The sequence below is a fragment of the Crocodylus porosus genome, unplaced genomic scaffold (assembly GCF_001723895.1).
Source record: "Crocodylus porosus isolate Cpor-Errol unplaced genomic scaffold, CroPor_comp1, whole genome shotgun sequence".
NCBI lineage: Eukaryota > Metazoa > Chordata > Crocodylia > Crocodylidae > Crocodylus > Crocodylus porosus.
In genome coordinates this window covers 52,755,209-52,781,375 of record NW_017728943.1, presented here as the reverse complement: position 1 = coordinate 52,781,375, position 26,167 = coordinate 52,755,209, and the positions used below count along the sequence as shown (strand labels likewise).

General features: G+C 43.4%; 1 protein-coding gene across 2 annotated transcripts; it reads right to left on the bottom strand.

Moving 5' to 3' along the window:
* Window positions 1–4,959: 4,959 nt before the first annotated feature.
* On the bottom strand, window positions 4,960–25,093 carry LOC109319638 (GTP cyclohydrolase 1-like). 2 transcript variants are annotated; one of them, XM_019549359.1, is made up of 7 exons: window positions 24,810–24,881; window positions 23,758–23,919; window positions 17,421–17,530; window positions 12,972–13,027; window positions 11,661–11,692; window positions 10,330–10,414; window positions 4,960–5,265 (listed from the first exon to the last, which is right to left on the bottom strand). In XM_019549359.1, the coding sequence occupies exons 2-7, from the start codon at window positions 23,891–23,893 to the stop codon at window positions 5,139–5,141; spliced, it is 546 nt and encodes a 181-aa protein (XP_019404904.1). In that variant the 5' UTR covers window positions 23,894–23,919; window positions 24,810–24,881; the 3' UTR covers window positions 4,960–5,138. The 2 variants fall into 2 exon arrangements, with proteins under 2 accessions (XP_019404904.1, XP_019404903.1); XM_019549358.1 differs by lacking the exon at window positions 23,758–23,919 and having other exon boundaries at window positions 24,810–25,093.
* Between the last annotated feature and the right edge of the window lie 1,074 nt (window positions 25,094–26,167).

Genomic DNA, 26,167 nt, shown 5'->3' with positions numbered 1-26,167 from the left:
CCATGTTAGCCTGAAGTCAAGCAGAAGGCAGGGTAAATTTGCACCTTGATAGACTAAATAAATCAGAATACTAAACAGCTTTTACAAACATCATTGGTTCAGTGAGACAGCCAGGCATCTTTCTTCTCTGAACCAGAATACAGGAAGAGCCAGGGAGCAAAATGAACTTGAAATACAATTGCAGGATTTTTGCATTGCTACAGCATGGCTGTAAATAAGACAAGGAGAATTTTCTACTCAGCAAAAGTATCTTTGCAACTACAGCCAGCAGAACTGACGCTGATTAGAGGGGTTACTGGCTCTTAGTAACACAGCCAAGTGCTTCTCCCCTGTGGGGAACTGCAAGTTGGTCTCTCAGAGAACATTAGGATGCAGATCAGCCTGACCACTTCTGTTACAACTGCATGAACATGGGAGCATAGAAATGCATTATCCATAACAGCCAATTTTTCACCTATTTTCAGTGACTAGGGGCTAAGGCTTGCTTAGCGAGCTGTGGCCGAGTACCTGTAAGGTGCTCATATACTTCATGACCCACTGAGGCCAGCAGAGAGAATCTAGGCACACTGTGGATCATGATTGTCATCTCCTCAGTGCAGAGCATGAGAAGCAAAGACACGTTTGAGAGGCTCCTCAAACTGACATGTAAAATTCTACCACCAAAAGCAAAGGAAAGATGGGCATAATTCCCCTACCTATCTTCTCCCTGACTACCATGAGGGATGACTTTCTTTTGCGGTTCACAAAAATATTTTTGAAAAAAAATTATTTGTTGCCTTTGGCATGGATCAGCTTGTAATCAGTGACAGATACTATTGATTTTCATGTAAAACAGTGATAGGGGCTAGATAAACCCCTTAGGGGGATATTTCCAGAACAGCTTTCCCATGGCAAGAAAACTACAGAGGCCCTCATTCTCTATGTCCAGTGATGCAAGTTAAAGACTGCTAAAGGTACTAATTCATGTATAAATCATAGTTTTCAGAAATAAAGTACAAGCATTTCCAACAAATACACTTAATATGTGCTTGTTTGCCAACTGGCATTAGAAGAACAAAAAATTCTCTCTCTCCATTCTACCATATATATGTGCTTTTGTGTTTTTGACAAATCTATGCTGGGAAGTTTTGCTGGTGAGCTTTCTGAGGTTTACTTCTCCATAGAGAATAATGTGAGCAGAGATGAATTTTTTGTTTTACTGATAATACTCAACTTTACTTCTTTTACTCAAATCAAGAGTCTCCATTATCACCGCTTCCTCTACACCTGACTGAAAGAGAGTCATGTATTATTACTGAGCTTTGAATATGGAAGTAATAGGTAGATAGAAATGAAACAGACAGCTCAGCATTATTGTATGTCAGTTATATATATATAACTTTTTATATATATTTAAAGACTGTTACATGCATACATTCATTATAAAACAGAACACATTTTTTGTATATTGAATGTAACTAAGTATAAAATACAAACAAACACAGTAATATAGAGGACCCAAAATTATTTGAAAGCCCACGTATTAATTTCTATTTCATTTTGCATTTTAAAGTGATTACGTAAATACTTTCAAAACCATGAAGACTGTGTGCCAGTTCAGTATTTTCATATTTAGGTTTCTTCATTTTTATGAAACACAGTTTTTTATAAAGCAGATATTTTGAAATATGGCCTTAAATAACAGGATCATAATTTGTTATCATCTGAATTTATGGGGTAATTGAATTCAACAAAAATTACCATGCAAGGTAAAAAATGTATAAAAGTTGTTCCATTGCACAGTGCCATATCTTCCCCCTGTATGTTGTTTCTTATCTTTTTGTTCTAGCTATAGTATAAAAAAAGGCAAGGTTCAAATTGAGGGGGAAGATCATAGTAATAACAACACTTAACACATAGTTAATTTTCATCTTCAGAGAAGGGCAAACATGACTTTACCCTCACACCATCAAGGTGAGGTAGGTAAGTAAGTAGCATTCAATCTATTTTTACAGAAAGGGAACTGAGGCTAAAAAAAAAAACAAAAAACAAAAAACAAAAAAAAAAACAAAAAACCCACTAAGAGTTGGGATTAGAACTGGTAGCTCCCAAGAGTGTACTTAAGCCTGTAGACAAACACTTCCTTTCTCTATGCCTTCTTTTAGTGCAAAGTAATAAGTCTGATGTATGTGGGACAAAGGCAGACAACGAGGACACTTTCACATGAACCCATGTAGCAAAGCAATACAAGAAAAAAAAAGCCTCATGCTATTCCCCCCCACTTCAGGAATCCTCTAATGCAGTTTCTCCAAAACATCGTCTATAACTGTGTTTATGGCATCAATATTGAATGTTTTAAATTATACAGCTATTTGACCAATATGAAATTTTCCTCTCTCAGAGACTCTTCAATTTTTTAGCTTTGAATAAAGTTACCTGTAAACCAGTATTTATCAGTTCAACTTCCTGTTTATATTCATTTGGACAATTGCTGCTGTTACCCAAGTCTGCCAAAGATTAAAGGCACATAGCAAGTTTTTGTATTTCAGAGTTTGGTCCTGGTGTAGTGTTACAATACATTTAGGGTATCTGCTTATGTGTCTCAAAATACATGTTTGGAAAAAAAAAAAAAATGCAGCCCTTGTGAAACTGATTCTCTTAAAAACAAACTAACAAAAAAAGAAAGAAAAAAAAAAAATCAAGGAATCAAGAGATGAAAAGAACAGCTACCACTTTGCTAGAGCAAAAAAAGAAAACAAACAAACAAAACACACATTTACAGAAAGCAAACTTTAAAACTCAAGAGTTCATGGCCTGATTCTGCCATTCAGTAATTTCTTAATCCAGGAGCAGTTTCCTTGTTTCCAGTAGAACTAAGACATTTTGGTGTTTACTGCCCCATGAATGATTCCACTTCAATGGGAGTTAGAGGCCTAACTAGTTTGAGAATCAGAGCCTAACCACACCATAAGGTACTATTCAACATGAATAAGAGTAACGGAATATGGCCCTCTAGTGTTCCATGATTATGATTTCCAGGAGAAAATTCCATAGCTACACTTCTGTTCTGACTGGTTAATAATGCTATGTAGCTTACTAAACAAATGTCAGTGCCATTGCAAAGATAATGATAGTAACACCTGGATAAGAGTTCAGCTTTCCTGCCTTATACAGACGCTACAGTTCAATAGGGGCTGATCTTTTCCCTGTGCAATGGGATTTGAAAAAAAACTTATTTAATTCCAGAGATACAATTCTTGACTTACACTGCAGTGCCAAAAATTGTACCAAGACCTCAAAAAACAACCCCCCCCCCCCGGCAAACCTATTGTCCTGCCACAGAATCCTCAGTGCTTTTTCTTGAAGAGACTAAAGAAAGGCTTTTAGGTTAGGAACAAATGTTACATGTAAACTGGTATAAGTGATTGGAAACCAGTTCAAACTTGTAACACACCAGAAGTTCAGTGCACATAAACCACTTTCAAAATGGCCGAAACTGGTTTAAGATAAACTTGGATGGATGTAGTATCATTTACCTGATTTAGGTTAAATCAGTTTGTTAACTTCTGTCCCAGATCCCCTCCACACTCAAAATAACTCAGTTTCCCAGAATGTTTTATACCTTCCCTGCAAACCCCACAAACTCCCTGCTGCAGGGTGGGTAAGCTAGCCTTGACCCAACTCGTCTATTCCTGCCAAGAAAAGAGGCAAGCTCTAGCAACCCCCAGCTTCTGGCTTGTGCCTCTGAAGCCATGTGGTTGTATTTCCAGAATGAAAAGTGAATGTCTTTTCACCCACTTATCAGTTCCATCTATGCAGCGTAGACTAACTGTGAAGACTGAATAGATTCAATCTCAGGCTTTTTGACTATCCATACTTAGCCTTAGTGAGTTGGATTGCAGACCTAGCAATAAACAAGATTCCTCTTGCAATGGAAGTGAAGTAGATCACTCACTACTGATTGAGCATTATTCCTATACAGCAACAAGCTGCTGCAACTTGCTAAGATCTAACGAAAGCCAACTATTATATAAAAACAGATCTAGCCCTTCTGGAGTCATCCTTTAGGGTAGAAGAAAGGATCAGGAAATTCAAGTGTTTTGGAAAGAGGGGAAAAGGGGAAGACAAAACTAGATAAGCACGGCTTCATCCCAGTCTGATGCTGCTGTTGCTTCCAACTCTGCAGGAATCCTCTCTAAAAATTGTGTTACAGTAATTTGGGACATAAAAGCATAGCTGGGTAGAAGAGACAATTTTAGAAAAAAAAAATTCCTCCTACAGCGTTCCCTTTATGGATATCCATGTGAATCTCTTTCAGTTCTGCTCTGTGAAATTCTTTTGTGGTGGATGTTGGGATTGGCCAAGCCACAGCCTCATTGCTTCTCCAAACTATGCCCAGCTGTCTATGGCCTCCAAATGGCATTCACTCAACAGTGGTTGCTGGAGTACAGTGGCACTCTGGTCATGCTGCTGCCATCTGGCAAGTCTTCTGACTGTTCTCTGCACTAGGATCAAGAAGTGGTATGGCAGGGGCAGGTTTCACTAATTCTATGCTTCCCAGACTTTCTAGTAGAGCAGGAGAATCTGTGTGGGAGGTCTGTTGATTTTCATGCCTCTTTACTTCATATGAGTGACACAAAGGAAAGGGGGCAAATATTGCAAAGTTACAGGATTATGACCCTTCCAAGGTGTTTAGGTGCCTAACTCCCATTGGAGTGTAAAGGGGTTAGGAGGCTTTGTGCCTAATTTTACCTGTCAATAGCTTTCTTTGTTGGAAGGCATGACTCAACCCCCAGCTAGAAAATGTTAAAGACACCATGCTATATTTGTTAGGGAACACCCTGAACCAGATCCACAAAGGTGTCTGTCTAGGTGCCTACCTGCTGAATTAATGGGAAGTCAGATGCCCAAATACTTTTGTGGATCTGGGGGCCCTTTAGTATTTCCTGAATGGAAAAAAGACAAAGTGAAGTTCTTACATCCCCTAGCAAATATTTTATGACATTACGAGGTGCTAATGAGAAGTGAGAAGCAAGCTGTAATGCAGCTGTTTCTAATACATGAACTCTGCAGACAGGCTCATATCACATATGGCAATTAATTTCTGGCAACTGGTTTTGCTTTTTGATCCAAACAGTGAACTAAAAATCTGTTTCCATTTAATTCTTGATCAGGGTGAGAAATTCTTCTCTGGATTTTGGATCCTCCCGCAAGACTCCAAGCATGGTGCTGGTGATGGTCCTGCTGTTCATTTTCTGAACCCCTCGCATAAGCATGCACACGTGTCTATAAGGTAATCAACCATAGAGTCACTCTTAATTTTAATGTTAAAAACCTGCTGTCATGATAATTAAAATGGTTTTAATTATCATCATGACAGTACTATAAAGGAGTGATTCTCAACCTGGGTGATGCAGCACCCCAGGTTACATTGAGAGCCTTTCAAATGTGCCATAGGGTGTCACTCAATCTGAGCTCTTTTAGGTATGCAAAATGCATGCACAAGAAAAACTTAAAGATGTGAAATAGGAATCAATGTCAAAAACATTCTGGTCTTTCTGAGTTGTTTGCATAAGAAGAACTGTTCTATGATTTTATTTTAGGGAAAAACTGAATGAAAACTAAAAGCTGACATTTTCCAAGAAATACCCAAAGGCTAGGGACAGACATTACACATAAACCGGTTTAAGTGATCAGAAACTGGTTTAAACCTGTAACAGAACAGATACTCAGTACACATAAACCAGTTTGAAAATGGCTGAAATTGGTTTGAGATCAACCTAGTTGAATATACTATCACACTTGACTGGTTTGGGTCAAACTGGTTTATGCAATGTGTCCCCCAGGCCCCTTCCTGGTTTAACTTAAACCAGATTTCCGCAGTATCCTGGCATGCTCTGTGGGCAGGGCTCTCTGCTTCACAGCAGGGCTGGCTCCTCCCCTCTGCTCCCTGGCTGGAGCTCTGGCAGAGACTCCAGGTGTCTGCCTGGCTTCCCCCTGCCTTACATAGACACCTCTCAGCATTACCTATCTAACATAACCACAGGCTGGCTACAGTCTGTGCTGTGGCAGACTGGTTCCTTCCTTGGAAAAGTTGTTTAGAAGAGATTGAACTAATGGAGAGAGGCTTTGTTTTCTGATAGCATGATAAAACACTGTGCTATCAGCTATCTGCTGAGCTGCTGGGACGGGGTGAGCAAAATACAGCCTGCAGGGCCCCTAAACATTTAGAAAATTAGTATTTATCTGTCTTTGGTTCCTGTCAAAAGTGTCAGTAACCAGGGACAGTAGGACCCAGGGGAAACCCTGTGGGCTCCCAGAACAGCAGGGCCTGCCCAGCCGCACCAGAAGCCCCAGCAGGGACCATGTGGCTGCATGGGTAAGGGTGGGGGGACTGCAGGCATGGCAAGAGCCTGGAAGAGGCCCCTCTCCTGCCCCATGGCTGGCGCTCCCTCCTGCAGCCACTTGCAGCCTGTGTGGGGTTATCCTGAGCAGGCACAGGCGGCGCCAGGCGGGCTGCAAGCGGCTGCAGCATGGGGTACCAGCCACAGGGTGGCGGAGGGGCCAGTTTTCCCCATACACAGCACCAACTTGTAACCTGCTCCCACGGACAGCCTGGGCCCTGCACCAGCTCCGGGCTCACTCACTGGGGCTGCGCTATGGCAGCAGCAGCTGCAGCTGCAGCTGCAGCATTCCCACTTGCCACGCTGGGCAATGTTTGCTGCTGCTGTCTGCCCGGAAATCACATGCTGGGCAGCCTAAAGGCAACGGTAGGAAACACTGCCCGGCGTGGCAAGTAGGGGGGCCACTTCCAGCCCACATGGGGTTGTCCTGAGCAGGTGCCCTGTGCTGCATCCACTTACAACCTGCATGGAGCAGGCCTATGCCTGCTCAGGACAGCCCTGTGCAGGCTGCGAGCAGCTGCAGCAGCAAGGAGCACAGGCCACAGGGTGGGGGAGTAGCCGCTTTTCCCCGCACTCAGCACCAGCTCCTTCCCTGTCAGAGAGCACCGTGTCGGGGCTTCACACTGCCCCCTGCCTGTACCACGGGGCCCACACCAGCATCCGGGGGCCAGCACCAGTGGGGCCCAGGGCAGAGCGGCAGAAGTACAGGGTCCTGGCCAGCAGGGGCTCTATGGAGCTAGGCCAGCTCCCCCCTCTCCTTGGTGGTGTAGCCTGGCCCAGTTCCACAGACCCCTGCCAGCCTGCATCCCACTGGTGCTGGCCCTCAAACATTGGTCCCAAGATGGTGACCAGGGAGTGGGGCACCTGTCAAGAGGCAGGGCTACCCACGTGACCCTCAACAGCTTGCCAAAACTGGGTAAGCAGCCCTCTGCCTGAAATAATTGCCTGCCCCTGTGCTAGGAGGTGCGGGGAGGAAGAGGGGGGGGGAAAACCACCCAAGGGGTGACAGTCCCGATGAGAATCAAAGAGGGCAAGAGTGCTCAAAAGCCCCCCTGGCTCAAAGGCATTCAGGAACACCTGAAAAGCCAAAAAAAAAAAAAAAAAGGTGTACACCCAGTGAAAGGGAGGGGCTATCACCAAAGAGGAGTATACCTCCATCACTCGCGTTCGTAGTGCCGCTGTCAGGAAAGCCAAGGCAGATATGGAACTAGGGCTAGCATCAAGGACAACAAAAAGTCCTTTTTTAAATATATAGGGAGTATGAAGAAAGCACTGGGTAATGTGGGGTCCCTGTGGGATACACTTGGCAATCTGGTGGTTGCACCAGAGGAAAAGGCAGACCTTTTTAACAATTTCTTTGCCTCCATTTTTTTTGTGCAGGGACCAGGACTCCCCCACTGAGATTCAGGAGAGGCTCCACCAGGCCTAGGGTCAAGGAAGACCGAGTTAGGGAAGTCCTGGAGGGGCTGAACGTGTTCAAATCAGCAAGTCCAGATGCTCTCCACCCCAGGGTTCTAAGAGAATTGGCAGGGGTTATCGCAAGACCCCTGGCACAGCTTTATGAGCACTCGTGGTGCTCTGGCCAGGTGCCAGATGATTGGAAGAAGGCCAACGTGGTCCCCATTTTCAAAAGAGAGGAGGGAGGACTCGGGCAACTATAGGCCTGTTAGTCTTACTTTGATCCTGGGGAAGCTCTTTGAGAAGATTATCCAGGAACACATCTGGGAAGGACCAGCAGAGGGGACAATGCTCAGGGGCAACCAGCATGGGTTCATTAGGGGCAGGTCCTGTCAGACCAACCTGATTACCTTCTATGATCAGGTCACAAAATTACTGGACGCAGGTTGTGGTGGATGTAGTCTTTCTGGACTTTAGGAAGGCCTTTGACACCGTCCCCCACCCCATTCTCAAAAAGCTGGGCAACTAAACGTATTGATGCCTACACACTCAGATAGGTCAAATTGGCTGAGGGGCCACACCCAGAGCATGGTGGTGAACGGGTCATATTTGACCTGGAGGGATGTGGGCAGTGGAGTACCCCAGGGCTTGGTCCTTGGGCCCGCACTGTTCAATCTCTTTATTAGTGACTTGGACGAGTGGTAAAAAGCACCCTGTTCAAATTTACAGATGACGCCAAGATTTGGGGTGAGGTGGGCATGCTAGAAGGGAGGAACCAGATACAGGTGGACCTGGACAGGTTCCAGGGGTGGGCGAATGAAAATAGGATGGGATCCAGAACTGACAAGTGCAGGGTGCTGCACTTAGGCAGTAGGAACCAGCAGCATACCTATAGGCTGGGGAACTCCCTTCTCAAAAGCACAGTGGCAGAAAGAGATCTTGGAATCAGTATCGATTCCAAAATGAACATGGGCTGCCAATGTGAGGATGCAGTCAGTAAGGCCAACCGCACCTTGTCATGCATCCACAGATGCATCACAAGCAGGACCAAGGTGGTGATCCTCCCCCTCTATGCGACACTGGTCAGGCCACAGTTGGAGTACTGCATCCAGTTCTGGGTGCCGCACTTCAGGAGACATGGCCAGCATTGAGAGGGTCCAGAGGAGGGCCACTCGCATGATCAGGGGACAGTAGGACAGACACTATGAGGACCTGAACCTGTTCAGCCTCCACAAGAGAAGGCTGAGAGGGGACCTGGTGGCCATCTATTAAAAAAAGCTTACCAGGGCAGGCCAGTGGGGAAATGGGAGAGACCCTGTTCACCCGAGCACCTCCCAGAGTAACAAGGAATAATGGCCCTAAGTGTCTGAGTAGGTTCAGGCTGGACATTAGAAGACACTATTTCACAGTCAGGGTGGCTAGGATCTGAAACCAGATTCCAAGGGAAGTGGTGCTGGATCCTACCTTGGGGGTCTTTAAGACGAGGTTTGACAATTACCTGCTGGGGTCACATGAGCCCAGTATTCTCTTCTCCCCAGGGCAGGGGGTCGGACTTGAAGATCTACTTAGGTTCTTTCCAACCCTACATCTATGAATCTAATCAGAGTGTCCTGCTGGGCCTGGCCACATCCCCCCTCAGCTCATCACTGTGGAAGGAAAGTGAGGGCTCCTTTAGCACCCTCTGACTTCTAGCCTGAGCCACTGCAGGCATATGCCTGCATTTCTGGGATGTCTGCCCAGTTACAAACTGGTTCAGCCTAGCCAAGTTAGACTAACCTGCAAAGACTGAATCAATTCAGGCTCAGGCTTTTTGAATGTCTGTCCCTAGCAAAAGTCTATCAAGGAGTGTCCCATGTCTAAAAGTTGAAAAACACTGCACTAGAGGACATATTTGGACTTTAAACTAAGCAAATATTATTTACTGGAAGTCATTTATATTTATTTTTGGAGTTCAAAAAGATATTTAGATGTTGTGCTATTCAAAATATTCTGCAGGAGCATGTATGAGTGTTTAAAATCACTGGAAATTGAAGTGAAAGAACAAATATTGATAGGAACTTTAAGCTGCACATTTATACCCCCAGTTTGCATGCACTTCTTTTGCCCTACAGAAGAACACGGGCCAGGCCAATAAATGGACTATTGCCAAGCATAACTGATCCACATGTTTTCAAAGCACATTTCCATGTTTTTTGGGAGCCCAAAAAATGTACATAAACATGTTTGCACACATCATGGGCATGGGCTGGTAAGGGCTTCTAGCTGAGAATCATGAATGGAGACAAGCATCTCCATTCCTCCCAGAATTTGGTATATAAAACTATACTGAGGGTGGAGCCTCTTGCCAAAATTTTTTTTTTTACTGGTTCACTTAGGAGGCTGTCCTGAACTGAACCACATCTTCCCAAATCCCATTTCAGTATCTTAATCCTAAAACTGAACTTTACTCCGAGCAGGGAGATAGCAGTGAAGTAATGTAGGGGTTATTATACTCCAACTTTTTAAATGCCAAACATTATAATTATGGTAACAGCAACAAATAACTTACGATGCTTCTACAACTACAGCCACTCCAGCAGGCTTCAGAGCCTGAGTAATTGCCATGGCAATTTGCTTGGTAAGTCTCTCTTGAACTAGAGAAAAAAAAAAAAAGAGCATAGGGATTTTACATACACAACTGATTCCTAACACTCCTTATATACTGTGGAAGGAAATGCATTCCTAATGTACTTCAAATACATTCCATCACATTCCGCCTCTTACTAGCAAAAATAAATGATCTCAGCTAGAGTGTTTTATCATCATCTCTTCAGCATAACTTGCAGTTGGTGATAAGTGCTGCATAGACAGCTCTAGAACCCTACAATCTGGCTTTTAAGTAAACTATTAAAAATTCTCCAGACTGCCAAACTAACAAGACCTCCCTTACTCCCTGTGAAAACAATCCAAAAATCATTCAGTTGTCCTCTTCTGCTAACTCTCATTGGTAGCCCATGCACTAAACACTATACCTACTTCCTCCAAAAATGGGAATGAATACATTTCCCATGGTATACTCATGAACTTCTCATAATATTGACCCCTCTGTTACTTGGCAAGCACTGAGGCCCTAGACCTAGAGTACCATACTGATGTGAACTACATGCTTTAAAAACTTTCAGTGAAGTTAACAAGGGTTTGAGATATAGGGATCAATTTGGAGGGTTCCAATTCGATTCGGAGAGATTAAAGGGTCTCCTGATTTGATTCAGATTCGCAGACTTGGCCACTGAATCAGGCCAAATCGAATCAGGGACCAATGCTTTGCACAGCCCTAATATACATCTTGCAGCACAGTAAAGTTAATACTGTTTTCTTTGATGTTTTCTGCTCGTTAATCCTTAATAGCATTAAAAAGAATACCCCATTGGTTGAACTACCAGATCAGGAAAGTACTTAAATCTATGACTAAGCTTAAACAAGTTTGTGATCTTCATTAACTTCAGCTAGACTGCTCACTTTTTAAAAATTTAGCATGTGCTTAAGTACCTTGTTTCGCCACCTTATTTGTTTAACATTCTGGCCCTATAGACAAAATGAATGGAAGGGGTCAATTCATACTTGCCTAGATAGGACCCCAGGGCTCCACATTCCCATCTGACCCCACATGCCCGAATTACCCAGTCCCATACACTGGGATTGTGCCCCGCACTGCCTTGCATGCTTCATCTAGAACACAGAACTAGGGCCCTGCAGGAATCCCCATAGATTTATTTGGAGCCTCACAGGCCAGATGACCTGGCACTGGGGGATGGATCTGGTTTGCAGAGCAGGTGCTGAGCACCCCAAACTAAAACATAGTTCAGTAGAACAAAGATATATTTAAAAACTGATACCAACCTTGCAGTCTTCGACTAAAGATTTCAACAATTCTGGAAAAAGAGTTGTAGCAGAAGAATATGAAATATTTCATTTTTTTCAGAAAATAAACTTTCAGCTTTGCTTTGTAGACTTTTTGGGTATTAACAAGGGTATCATCTTGGCTAGCAGGTTAAAACTACTTTAGTGTAAGTGACTTAATTACATAATATGAAATTAATTTAAATACAGCTGACATCCAAGCCATTTTAGAGTAACTTTCATATAGTATCATAACTGTATTCTTTGTAGAGTTCTCTTTTGTTTTACTCTGAAATGCTGAAACTATTGCATACTCTAAAATGTACATGATAGTTAAGCACATATTTTTATTCAGTGTACATTAAAAATGGGCTTAGAATCCTTCATAGCTGGTATATAGTGAAAAAAAAAAAAAACACAACACCTTCCTGATGGAACATTGTCAAAACCAAAACCAAAAAAATAAAGGTAGTATTTAAACTGCCATGAGATTTATTTTTAGTGAGTGGACTTTTATCGTTTGTCTGTGCAACATTTATAAAGCAACATCATAGTGCAGAAAAAGGAGATTGTAAATTACAACAGGGTCACTACCAAAAGTTTTCTACTTTTAACACATGGATTGCTCTTTTAGTACACCAAGTTACCTAAAAACTCAGCCCCCTAAAGAGAAAGAGTCACTTTTTTTTAGTGACAAAGAAATGACTATAAAAAAAAAAAAAAAAAAAAAAAAAAATCACCTATATGAAAGCTTTATTACCATGTATCAAGGTGCAAATTATCAGTTAAATCCAGCAGATGAACCAGCATGGCTTCCAGCCAAAAGAAAATACAGCTTCCCCACAATTTGCTCTTAGTTAAGCAGATCAAACATTCAGCTCTTCATGCAACTCCCCAGCCTCCAAAAAAACTTGGGCAATAAGATGAGCACTGAATTGTGCCCACAACAAACCTACCTGAGACTAATGTGGGGAGTCCCCTGTAAAGCTAAGAGCCTCTCACTCAGAATGTTCTCCCATCTTTTAGTGAGTAATCAAAAGTGTTCTCAGTTCACAGATTGAGAAGTCTGAGTGGGAGAGGCTAAAGGAAAGTCAGCACATCTGCAGTACAAGAGTACTGCAGTCCTAGGCCACAGTGTTGGCTGTGGAGCATTAACCCAGTTACTGCTGTACAGTGGGAGAAGTAGTGCTATGTCTCTGTCTGAAAACAACTCAGTGCACAGCTCCTTACTAGGCTGTGTCCTCAGGGTAGGGCTTGGCTCTTAGACCTTTGTGACAGCATTAACAAAGTTGTAAACATAAACATACTTACCTTGCAAGTTTGCTTAATCCAACCACTTTCTTTCTTGGTAAGTATCCAATATGTACCTACAAACATGAAGAGCAGAAACTTAAGTGATTAATACACAACCTAATTCCAGAGAGAGCTGAAGAGTTAGAGTTAGATTACAGGTTTGTTTTATAGGTCTAATTGTAAGGAATGTTAGTAGTGTTAAGGTTATCATGAGCTAAAGATCAATGGCATGTTAAGGGTCTCTAGCATGCATTGCTCAGACTGAGCATTTGAGGGCTGGTGAGTAAGGGTGCGTCTGAGCCTGGTGGGAAAAAAAAACAAGGACATGGGCCATGGAAGCTTATCTAAAGTTTAGTTACAGGAAACCCTCGCTATTCGTGGATTTGCAATTTTGAATATTCCCACCACCACCAGCATGCGCTGTTTAAGAACGCAGACATACATTCATGAACATCTGTGTTCTATTTGCAGATTTCCACATTCTAGAGATCCCCGTGAATGGCGAGGGTCTCCTGTATTTAGATAATTTTTATTTAAATAAAAGCAATAAAAAGAGACTGTAGACTCTCAATTGTTTCAATAAATTGTGAATGGTGAGAGAGGACTGGGCCTTTTGGGGCCCCCTAACTGAGCCCCTAGCACAGCCAGCCCCTTTGGCTTGACACTAGGAAAGGCTAGAATAGGCTGCAAGTGGGGCTGTCAAGTGGGGCGTGGGGAAGGGATTGGTGTAGGTCTCATGGGGAAGCCGAGGAGCCCGTCCACAGTTCCTTCTTGGTGGGGGTGGGGGTTGTTGGTTCTGGCACCCCCAGCCCCTGGTAACCCAGCCCTCTGTAGCTCCCTCCATGGTCTCACCAGCTGCCAACAGAGTTCAGGAGGATGCAAAGTTTGCTCTTGGAGCAGAAGAGTAGGAAAGACTGGGAATGTTGCATCCTGGGAGGCTAGAGGACTCTAAATTGGTAATTTTGTTAGCTGAAATGCTCAGAAGTTCACTTAGAACTAGCTAGTTAACACCATTCAATGATAACCCTCCCCTGAAGCAGTGTAGCTTTAAAATGCCTAAAGAGTACTTGGCACTAATTAACAAACCTGAACCTACAATCTTCCAAATTTTAAGTACTCTTAACAAAAGCAAATTGCAATGATAATCTCATCCTTATGTAAAACTAAGGATGCCAAGGTGCATTTCGCAACCGACAGATGGAGTGCCACACCTGCACAGAGGTCCCATCAATGGGGATAAATACAGGCTCAGCCATCTACCTACTCCGTATAAAAATTACAGGAACACAACTCCAGGAGAATGTCTACATTGCCTCCTGTGTGAGACCCTGCATGCCACCAAAACATAAGCCCTACTTATTATCTATTCCATACCTGTATGCTCTCTGACTCTAGAGAGTGAACACAGTGCTAGGCTATGCGCTTGGGATCATGCTGAGCTGTCTACTGTGCATATTTGTGAGTCTAGGGGCATGCAGAAGGTTATAGGTGGTAATGCTGACAAACTAAAAGCCCCAAGCTGAAGATTCTGAGCATGTGCTTTCCCCTCTGTATGTTAGTAGAAGTTTCAATGATTTTAGTGAAAGCAGGATTGGACCCCCTAATTTGGGCAATAGTCACCACGAAGACAGACTTGCAGGATCCATATCCTGTCAGTGGAGAATGTAAAAAATGTAGCAGGTCAATTTTAAAAAACACGAAATTTTTTTTAAAGAATCTGATTAAAAAAAAAATTGGATTTTTGTTTTAAATTACATATGCATTTCTTTCCACAGAAGCCTGCTTTAACTAAATTTGAAATTACTACAGCTGTGACCTCACTAAACTTACTACAGTTTATTCAGACCATTTAAATTAAATAAAAATAATATTCAAAGGCTGCATCTACACATTCACTGTACTGCAAGTTGACTAATTAGTTCTGCAGTAAAACATCACTGTCTACATGAGTGCTGGTATTAGGGCACAGTAGATGAATTAACTCCACCGTAAGTTAGTACTATCTTATGATGGAGTTATTAACTCTCCCAAAATGCTCACAGAGATGGTAACTGGAGCTGGCTATGGCACAGTGTTAAAGTCCAAGGGCTGCCTGCCACCTGCTCCATACTTTAGGACCCTCATGCTCCAGCCAGCCCCTCCGCTGCAATAGCTTAACATAAATCATCAGTGAAAACAAATTAATAAACCTGGTAAGTGATATTTCTAACATAATAAAAAGTAAAAATTAAGGGTCTGAATAAAAGTTTTTGCACGTAAATGCTTACACAAGTATCCACCTGGTTAGCCACAAGTACCATATTGAACTGAATTGAATTTAGTTGCAAATCAATGTGATTAAATAGTTACCAAGCAATGAGAATCGATCGTTCTTTAGGAAAAATAACTAAGAAGTACAAATGTATAACAGAGCACCCTGTGCTCTGTTACTATCAGGGGCCAGAGCAGCAGCCAGGCAGCCTACAGCTTATGGTGGTAATCAAGCACCCAATTGGGGAATGGGGCCTAGCTGAAGTACAGGAGGACTGGGTTCCTGAACTGTAGGGCAGCAGTCTGTTGTTACCAGCAGAGGAGACAACATCCAGCTGAGCTGTTGCCTGGATCATCTTGGAGGTAAGAGCTGGGACTATGGGGAAGGAGAAGGCCCCATGGTCCTAGGCATGACCAGAAACTGCACCCTGCCAGGAAAGGGTGGCCTGGTAGAGCTACCTATGGCTGGGTAGCTCCCCAGAAATACCAAGCCAGTTACCTCCCCAGTGAAAGGTGGGTTTGATCAGGAACATCAAGATGTAGCTGAGCTAGCCACTCTCCTGTCTCAAGTGGTTGGGCCTATAGCGAGATGATTGGCCCCAGGATGCCCACTTGTTACAAAATGCAAAATAAAGTTATAATAGATTGCAGAATTCTCTCTTTGCTGATTTTAAATCACAATTAAAGTGAGCAATATAAAACACTTGGGTTTTTTTTTTTTTCTTTTTTTAAAATCAAATCCACCTGGCCATGTAGATTACATGGCCAAGATTACATTTATATATATGTAACAAGTAGGATTTTAGTAAATCCTTACTAACGTTCTACTTGTTCTGCATATGGATGCAATAAATATCCATATTGCTGCACACTCGACCTAGTATGGGTTTCCAGGATAAACATCTGAGGCATAGGAAGAGACAGTAACAAGTAGGGAAAAAGCATTTGAAAGAGTGAAGCTGAGAGAGAAAAGATTGTACAAGAGAAAAAAAAAAACAATGTAGGGAGGGGAAGAAGAAGGAAGAGGGACTATTCAGATCATCTATACAGTAAGAGTTGCATTCGTGCAACAAATTGAGATCCAGCCAATGAATGTAATGGATTTTTTAAAAGTTTGGGTTTTGCTTGATATTTGTCTTGATTTCTGAGGATTATTTTCCCTGAGGTCTCTTCTATACCCTTTATGCAAGCAAGCCTTCTACTACAGTCACTCTAGTACCAGATTTAGGCATAAGCTAAAAAAGATGCAGCTTAGGGCCTCATATTACGAGGGGCCTCTACACCAATCCCTGGGCCATGAAGGGTTGGCTGCCAGACTGGAAGTACCATGGACTGGTAAACCGCAGTCCCACAGAACTGGGAGGAGAGGCTGCAACTCCTCCCGCAGGGCCCACAGCAGCCATGGTTGAGGTTTGGGCCCACCCCCTCTGCCTGGGGGATGGAGGCATCTTTACTTGTGTTCCAGCCAGAAATTCAAGCCATGGGGCTCTGCATGGTGGTCTGCAGTTTGCTGGATTGCAGCTGCTTCCCCTCTGAAGTTTGCTGGGCCACAGCACAGAACATTTGGGAACCCCTAGTTCAGGGCCCCACCCCATCATAATCCAGCCCCAAGTCCCACTAACTTCAACAGAGATTTTTCTGTTTAAGGAGTACAAGAGAAAGTGTCCCCAAATGCCACTCCTATTCCCTTCCTTTGCCTGATCTGCTGCTCTTTTCTGGCCATCTGTGCATGCACTCTGGGGAGGTGAGGGTGCATTTTAATTTAGAGTGGTTCCCAAGAGCCACTCTGAGTGCCCACAGCATCTTGTGTATTCAGTGTCCCACATTTCAAAATGGTGATGGGGGTTAACTACAGCTTGTTCAATTAGATCAAGTCTGCTCTGATGTGTTGTAATGAGAGTGCCTCAGAGCACGTGTAAAGAAATGCCCTCTGCTCCCTGCCCATCATTTACTCTGCACAACACATAGGGGCTGTCCTCTGTAATAGTCAACTTGTTTTTAAAAGCAAACCAAACCTATTCATATGAGAGACAGAGAGTATACAGGTGCATAGCTAGTCTGCCTTCTGACTAAATCATACAGTACCACACTAGGCATGAACAACTCATTCTAGTTTAGAATAAAAACCATTTAGTTTCCTTTTGCTTATCACAACACACACACAAAAAACCAACAACCTCTAAATTACAAATATTTAACTGGAAGTTGAATATCTACCTTGCCAAAGAAAGGTACCAAGTGGTGCTCACAAAGGGAAAACATGTCAATATCCTTAACGATCACCATTTCGTCATGATCTTCATCAAAGATCGCACCATTGAGTATATCTGAAAGTACAAGATGAGCAGTTAATGAATGAAAAACTTTAACACAGGATTCTGCATGTATACAGCAACAAATGAGTACTTCTATAACCACTGAGCAACATCTGATGTGTGACAAACAAACAAAATCCAAATTTAAAAATAGTTTCCATCCAAGCATGTTCTTAACAGAGAATCAAGAGAAGGTGAAATCCTAGATTTGAGCCCATTCCTCTCTTCATCTACAGCCATCTGGGAAAGCTCAAATCCTGATCTGGATCAAACCAACAAGATCAAAGAGTGGCCTTTTATTTGTGAGGGTGGACACATTCCAGGCACTTGCTTAGCAAAGCAGAAGAGCCACTGAATTTAGAATGCAAGATTTAGGTAGCTTTGCAGCCTCAAAGTACTATACATATTGGAGTTCAGATCTGGCATCCAAGCTGAAATGGCAACATTTGCCATGAGATCTATTATTGTGAAATCTCTCTCATTTTCCCCTTCCTCACTTGTAGCTTTGGCCTCATACCTACTATACCTATATTTTGGTTTGTCAGTATATACAGGCATCCTTCACAGCTCCTATTCTTTTTTAGGCTGGTAACACTATTTTGCTGCCTCTCTGAAGGGGAGTTCAGGTTCAGGCTACAACCTTCACCTTTGTGAAAGTGGAAGGTGATGGAAGTCTGCCTTGAACACGCATGCATGGCCACAATCTACTCTAGGCCATACTAGGACTCCATGTGCTAGAAATCATGTACGCTACACTAGAGAAATGCTTAAGGGCTATTTTGCCTGGTGTGTGTTTAGAAAAATCTGTGGGAATTGTCAGGTCCTGGAGAATAAAATGAGCCTAACCAGGAAGACCCCAAAAGAAGCAATACAGGCAAAAATCCACCCCCATCCTGTGAAGAATGGAAGGGATGGGTGGAGGACTACTTCCATGAAACAACAGTAGTGAGTAGGAGGAAGTCAAGTGGTGATGGATCCTACATTCTCTTCTCAGCCCCCATTAAATAGAAATTGGCTTCTTTCAGAGTCTGGATCACAAAAGACTAGGGATTCTAATTCTGGCATTGCGCACCCAGAAAGAGGTAATTAGTTGCGTTTAGTCTGAAGTCAGTCAGAAGGCACCTTTATAAACTAAATAAGAGATGGATATAGAGCACAAGATTTAATGAACCTAAACACCATGAGCATTAATATGGTATTAGTCAGCTTTGGAGTTCTGGTTTGCAGTCATCTTTACTTATGACAGTAATAGAGCACAGTTGTATGTTGAGCTGGGTTACTTTTTATTTTTTATATAGCTAGGAGCTAGTTTCAAATTACTACTCACTCCCTTTTTTCTGTAAACATGAATTCTTCACAGAACTCAAAGCTGAAAATGCCTAAGTAACAGGGTGCAAACACTTTTCTCATATATGTCCATGGCTGAGCTCAAGTCTTCCAAACAGAGTTTGCAATAGTTCTGCATTTGGCATACGTTCACTGTACTGCTACAGAACACAGTCTCAGAAGAATGTTGTATATAAAAGGCTAGGACAATCAACCAGGATATGGAAGACCCAGGTTCCATTCCCTTCTCTACCTGGGGGAAGATGAACCTGTATCATAGAAAAATGTCATAAGCAAGTTATAAGGAACAGCAGGGGGTGAGGCTAGAGGAAGAGCCAGGCTCATGATCTCATCTGTTGATGTGTGTTCTACTTCCCATAAATAATTAAACAAGAAAGAAAGAAGCTCAGGTGCCCCACATGCCAAGAGACCAACCATCTGGTTACAGAGTCAAACTCTCCTTTGTATTTTAATACAAAGTAGAATGGATCTAATAGGAAAAACTGAACAAGTTACACCTAAAAAAAGAAACCAAAAACAAAAACAAACAAACAAACAAAACAAAAACAAAACAAAAAAACACACACACACACCTTATAGTGCATTGGTTAAGTTAGGGTTTTCTTTTGGAAGGGGAAGCTGTGTTCAGACCTCTTGGGCACAGTAGGGAATCACACCTGTATTTCCACACTTTGGGCAAGTGTCCTAATCATTGGATTACAGAGGATGCCTTCTCTTCTGGCCATTTTGTGAATCTAGCCTTTTGATTCTTTATTTTTCTTAGAAGTACACAAGATAAGGCTTAGTTTCAAATTAACAGAATATTTCATGTTGAACAAGCTAAAATGTCTCATTTCCTTGTTTCAGTGAGGAAAATTAGATGGCTATTTCAAGTCCATCTGACATGTTTGATGCTTGGATTTGGACAAATGGACACAAAATGAATTAAGCACAGGCCGTGTCACAAGACCATTTCATCTAGAGAGAGAAGAAAGAAACCCCCAGAATGCCTGGGTTTTATTCTTGCACCCATCTCTTAACTGGTATGTAATTTCTGCCTGACTACCCAGCCTCTCAGTTTTTACATCTGAAAATACGGACAATAACAGAGACCTCTGTCCCTAACAGAGAAGTTATAAAGATTAATTTAATATGCTCTTGAAAAGCTATTATGAGAATTCACAAGCTCAGGTATCAGATGTGCATCATGATAATGCTAGAACTTTAAAAAAAAAAGACAAACTCACAAAGAACGCTAATGAAGTTCTTTGCCTATGAAAAGCCAAATGTGACTCACTCTAAACAATGAGAATTTTGCAAGGCTGAATCATTGTTTGCAAAATGCTTTGAAAATGCAAACACTGTTGGTACATATCAAGCAAGCAGACACTTTGCTGGGAAGGATGAAGGGGGTGGGGGCGGGCAGAGGGAGAAGAACAAAGGGGAAAGTGCCAGATCTACTGAATGGGCTGATCTAGTATCCGATTTCATTTCTCATCACTATTGTATGTTCACTTTTCTAATTACCAACAGTTTAAGATTCTAGCTCCTTACAAGAAAAGACAAAATCGGGCCACAGCGTTGAAAAGAGCAGAGAGCCTTGGCCTAGCCAACACAGCCATTCACCCAGGCATGCTACCCCACAGGTGACCACTCAGACATGGCAAGGCTGGCCTGAAGCCTCCAACAGGGCTTAACCCCCGCCGCCCCCTGTAGTGGGCAGTCAGGATCAGGTGATCATCCACTTCCCCTGTATAAGCTTCTGCACAATAGGGGTCAACCTGATCCTGCCACCAAACTTCCAAGCCCTGTGGCCAGATGACATGGTCCCATGCACTGGATCGACTCTGTGCTGGACTGGGCCCATGGTCTGACCCGTGTACTGGATCCAGTCCACAGACTGACCCCGCACTATTCATTCAGCCTCCAGCCTGGGAAGGTTGGGCACCACTTATCTATACTATTTAATTGCTGTGACCCGAGATTCTCTGTACATTAGAGAAACCCTTTAAGTCCATTTATAGCAATTATACTTTCACTTTAAATAGGGTGAAAATGAAGCTAGGACCTAGCCTAACTCCATCATGACTTGGTTATACTCGAGACACCTTAATATAGTATGCAACACTGAAGTGTGTTTTGACAAATAGGTCAGATCCATTTTCACAAAGCTTATTCTAGCAAGATACATTATATACACAAAATTTAGAGTTGATAAAGAAAGCATGGTGATTATCATGTACCCATTCAACCTCAGGTGCAGAATACATTTCCTGCCATCAACCAAAGATCAAGTCAGTTGAATTTGTCCAGGTGACATGAATCCAGAGACATTATCAAGATAGGAGTTCTGTAATGTATATGTAAAAGCTATGTAAAAGTACCTACATCTCCACTGTGAGAGTTAAATCACTAGGTGGAGTCACTCAAAACACCACACAGAACTCTGAAGATCTTGTTATACTTAAATGCCTATAAAGAATCATTAGCTTACTTAAAAAATAGCTTATATGAAACTGCGTTGCCAGATTATTCAGTGTGATTTTATGATATAACATTCTTGTGGGTAACCTATTCTTGATTCAAGTTGGCTTTGCATATACAGTCATCTACATATTGCCAAGCCCTGGAAACAGACATACCCTTCTGTTGCAGCATACCCTTCTGAGGTACCCATAATTCATTTATAATCTATACCAGATGAAGCAAGAGGACAAAAGATTAGATGTATAGAGATAGCAAATTAGAGTCACAGAAAATTCCATCATAAAGAAGTGTTTTGTCCCTACAGTTTAACAATTGCAAAATACTGGTTCAGGCAATAGCACAGTTAACCAACCCCAAATGTCTGGTGCAGAACCAACCCAGGGGCCAAAGTAATCTCCTCCATAAACTGTCAAAGCAGCAGAATCAACAGGACAGCAGATTGAGGACTAATACCATTCCTGTTTCTTTCTATCTAACAGCAGTGCAGTGAGATGATAGGAGACTATATATAGGTGCACTGACGAAGATCAGTACCAGCACAAAGAAGTCGGGCATCTGCTCTTCATGGCTGATAAAAGTAAATGTAGAACAAATGAAACACTCCTGGCCATGGCAGATCTAGGGTTTTGAAACAGGGCGGGGTGCAAATGGCATGGTGCGTCAAATATAACACACATTTTTCTCTAGGCAAAAAGAAACTAGAAGTTTTACTAGTATGCGGCCCAAAGGAAAAACAAATATAATTTTATTGGAATGTGCATGAAGTTGCTATAGCATATTATGTATAAAAACACAACACATTAGACAAAAATAATGAGAAGGTGATGTTTCTTTGGTCCTGTTGTCTTTACAATTAAATACGCTTCTCTTTCAGATTCATAAAACAAAATCTGGCCTCCTTGACAGTGCATCCAGTGCTTCACTGAAAGAGATTACTACACCCGAGTTAACAATTCCAAACCCGAGTTGATGTTTTTAGCTAGAGTTAAAAAGTCTGCAAGGCTGTGAAATAGGACCTACATTAAGAAAAACAGCTAATAGAAAAATTGCAAAAGAAAGAATGGCTTGATTAGTGGGACATCAAGACCATTAAAAAAGGAGAGAGAGAGAGAGAGAGCGAGCGCGTGAGAGAGAGAGAGAGAGAGCGCGAGAGCCCTGTGGCATGAGGAGAATTGATCAGATAGATTACAATGACCCAAGAAGGCAGGTGTCTCCCTCACTGCTGCCTGAATAAAAATGCTGCCACTTCCAGGCAGTTGGTTTTAAACTTTGTGTGGACCAGGAGTCAAAACAGCATGCAAATCCACCTCCTTTGGATCCCCTCCCCACAATTCCTGGCTGATGTTACCAAGGTATCTGGGAAAGGGCAACCTGCTGTAGAGACCCTGAAGCAGCTGACAACTTGACAAACTGTATTATGAATGAATGAATAAATGAATGAATACAAACTTTGTGTAAATCATTGACTTCTTGCTCTGAGCAATTTTTGGTTTCCTGGGCAAGCATATTTATATTACAAAAAAAAGTGTAAAATTGGAGCCACGTGGTTTAGAATATGGAAGCAAGTGTGAAGACAGTGCACTTCTATTACAGGCAAAAGCACCGTGTGGATGGGATCATGCATCTCTTTGCCTTGTGCAGGTCTGAGTTCACCAGTGCTGCTGACCAAATAATAATCCAGCAACAGTGAAAAAAACTATGGATTTTCAGTGATACTTAAAAAGGAACAACTGGCAGGGTAAAGGGAATTCTGATCACAACAAGGTGTCTTTAAAAAAAAAGAGGAGAGGACAATGCTCATTCTCTAAACATTTAGGACCTTCTTGGTATAAAAAAAAAAAATTATTATTTCTGGAGGGAAAGGGTCCTCAATAAACAAAATTCTTCACCAAAACCTGTACCTTAAAAGCTACCATTGTTATCTGTGGAACCTGACACCATTTGATGGTACTCACTTGTCAGAGAGAAATCCAAATATGGAAGATCAGAAAGATGAATTTGTCAGCTCCCATCACAGCTATTAAGATACAGCATAAGAGCCACGCAGAAAAGAGAGAAACAGGAAGGTAAAAGGAGGGAAAGATGAAATGAAATAAGTGTCAAGAGTTGAAAGAAATGTTTAAGTACCTCAGAATAAAACTAAACAATGTAATATTGGATCTAAAACCTTCCAAACACAAAAACGCCTGGAACAGTAGCAATCAAACTTAGTTTTATTTTAGGAATAAACTAGGTTCACGCATCTTGGGTCTGCCAGTTCTCCTGCTGCCTCCAAGTTATTTTACATGTGTGACTAGTACTGATAATAAATACATCCACCTGCACAAGTGTTCACACACTCTCTACTTTGTTTTACAAAAGCCCGGTGACAGCGACTGCTCCCACTCAAAATGTAGTTACTATGCAAGTAGAAACAATATACGCACAATTGCCCAGCCTCCTGTCACTCGTCCTCCTCCCTTGTTCTTCTGTTGCCTGTGACTTCACAATTTGCATGGTGGTGGTGCAGAGGAGTCCCGGTCCTGGCGCAGGACACGGCTGTGCTAGGGGCTGTGCACACATGGAACATGAGGACGAGCCTTAACTGACTGGCACATCAAAAAAAAGTCAGTCCTCTGGTCTCATCCATCTGATCATTCCCTTATAAACCAGGGATCCTGGTTCTCTCAGATCAAAAATTGGGGTTTTTTTTTTTTTAGATTTAAAAAAGTACACCCAAATCCACATTTTTCCGTAATTAAAATAAATACTACTAATACATAGATACATCTGAAGTGGTGTTTCATTTTAATCATGGAAAAGTGTGAATTTGGGTAGGGCTGTTGGAGGGGAACGAATCAGGGTAGCCACGCTGCGCTTTCGGAGGCCCTGTGGAGGCGGGCAGAGCAGCCGCAACGACCCCGTGGTGCCACCGGCTTCACGTTCAGCTCCTCAGCACCCCACCCACCTCATCCGCCGCTGACTTCCTCGCATCCAGGGACAGGGCCCTGCACAGGCTGATTTGTCCCGGGCCCTGCACCCTGCTCTGTTCACCTCTGGTTACTTTTTTTAATCTGAAAATTGGGTTTTTTGTTTGTTTTTTTTAAATCAGAGAAAACCAGGTTCCCTGCTTATAACTAACAAGGAAAATATAGTTTCCCATCTATGTTCTACCCTGTGCCTGTGACACCTTTCAGGAGCCTGGGAAAAATCCGAGAACATGTGGCCCAGAAGGGACCTCAGGAGGGCATCTCCTCCACTCCCCTGCTCAAAGCAGGACCAGCCCCACCTAGCTCATCCCAGCTAAAAGCTCTGTCCAGCTGAATAATGGGAGGGGAAACTGGACACCTTCAGAAGTGCCTCTTTCCCAAATGCAGGTGCCACTGGGCTCCCCATCTGCAGGGGGGTGGGGGGATCTGCTGGGCCCACGCAGTTGGATGCCAAAGGGGGCATTCCCAGGGCAGAGGAAAGGGCACCCCCCTAACTGCGGGCCACTCACCCTCGATGCTCTCCTGGTAGCCTTTGGTGAAGAACTCCATGGCCATGGCCGCCCTGCGGGGCGTGAGGAGCAACCCCTGCCGGCCGGGGTCCTCCCCCAGCGCCCTCAGCACCGCTTTGTAGGCGTCCTCCAGCTCTGGGGCGGCGTCCCCCTCGCGGCCCCGCTTGTCCGCGGGCAGCTGCCGCCTCGCCCGACGCCCCTCGCAGCCCGGCGGCTCCTCGGTGCCCGGCGGGAGCGGCATGCTGCTGCCCGCCTGCGCGCGCCCGCCCGCCTTTATGCGCCCGGGTGGGGCGGGGCATCACAGAGCCCCATTGTGCGCGCAGGATGCTCCTGTTCGACATGGTGCCCCCGCCCGCGTCCCCTGCCCGGGAACAAGGCCCCTCAGCGGGGCGGCCGGGGGCTCCCTCAGCACATGAGGCTTGAGGAGGAGACACACTCTGACGCCCGCGGAGCAGGGGGTTGCCCAGCCCTTCAATAGAGGCATTATTCACTCCCGCAGCTGCCAGCCCTGCTGGGCCTTGAGGCAGGAAGCTGAATCCGGCAGCACATTTTTTTAATATATATTTTTAAAAAAATCTTTCTCCAAGCCAAATCCGTATCCAGTTCAGGTGGGCACGGCCCCAACAGTCAACCGAGCTCTTTCAAGTTAGGGTTGCTGACTCTGAATCTCTTCCGGGAGGTTTCTGGAGTGCCGATGTGCCCATGACACAGGATGCGAATGTGCCCGCGTGCTTGCTTATGTTGGGTACAGATCACAGAGTGTAGGGTTCGCATCAAGATGGCAAATGCACGTTGCTGTTACAATCCAGGAAACCTACTGGACTACTGTATAAATCAGACTCAACATTTTGTATTTATCATAATGGATGCCCTATCATTTATCTGCTGGGTGACTCTCAGCAGTCTCCTGGAGGTGTATATCTAATTCTTGGAGACTCCAGGACAATCCTGGAGGTTGGCAAGCCTAGCTCAAGTCTGCGTGGCTCTGCCACCAGGTGAGTATAGGTTTCCCTTGCCAACGGCTTTCAGGGGGTTCTCATCTCTTATGGGGGTGGGGCTTAGCCCCCCTGAGCCTCCCCGTATTTCGAACCCTGAAAGGTCCCATGATTGGCAAAACCGTGGTTGGCTTATGGGAAAAATGGGGTTAGGGACTTCAACATGAATAATAAAAGAACGTGCAGTGTATAAAAATCAGTTTTATATTTGGCACACTCTCTCCATGTGCTAGACGATGCAACAAGTCCAATTTTTGTTTCCAAGGCCATCACTTTTCCTTGCCCTCTCCACAAATTGCTCACCTTCACCACTCACTCACTTCGAGGCCATGACTAAGGGCAAAATGCAAAAAACAAAGACAT

Bases quoted from the DNA above. Each gene is read 5' to 3' on its own strand.
- LOC109319638 (XM_019549358.1), bottom strand. From the start codon at position 25,050: ATGCCGCTCCCGCCGGGCACCGAGGAGCCGCCGGGCTGCGAGGGGCGT. The intron at 13,028-17,420 runs GTAGATATTCAA...TCATGTTTGTAG, and splicing joins TGGTACCTTTCTTTGGCAAG to GTACATATTGGATACTTACC. The intron at 11,693-12,971 runs GTAAGTATGTTT...CTCTTTTTCCAG, and splicing joins GGATTAAGCAAACTTGCAAG to AATTGTTGAAATCTTTAGTC.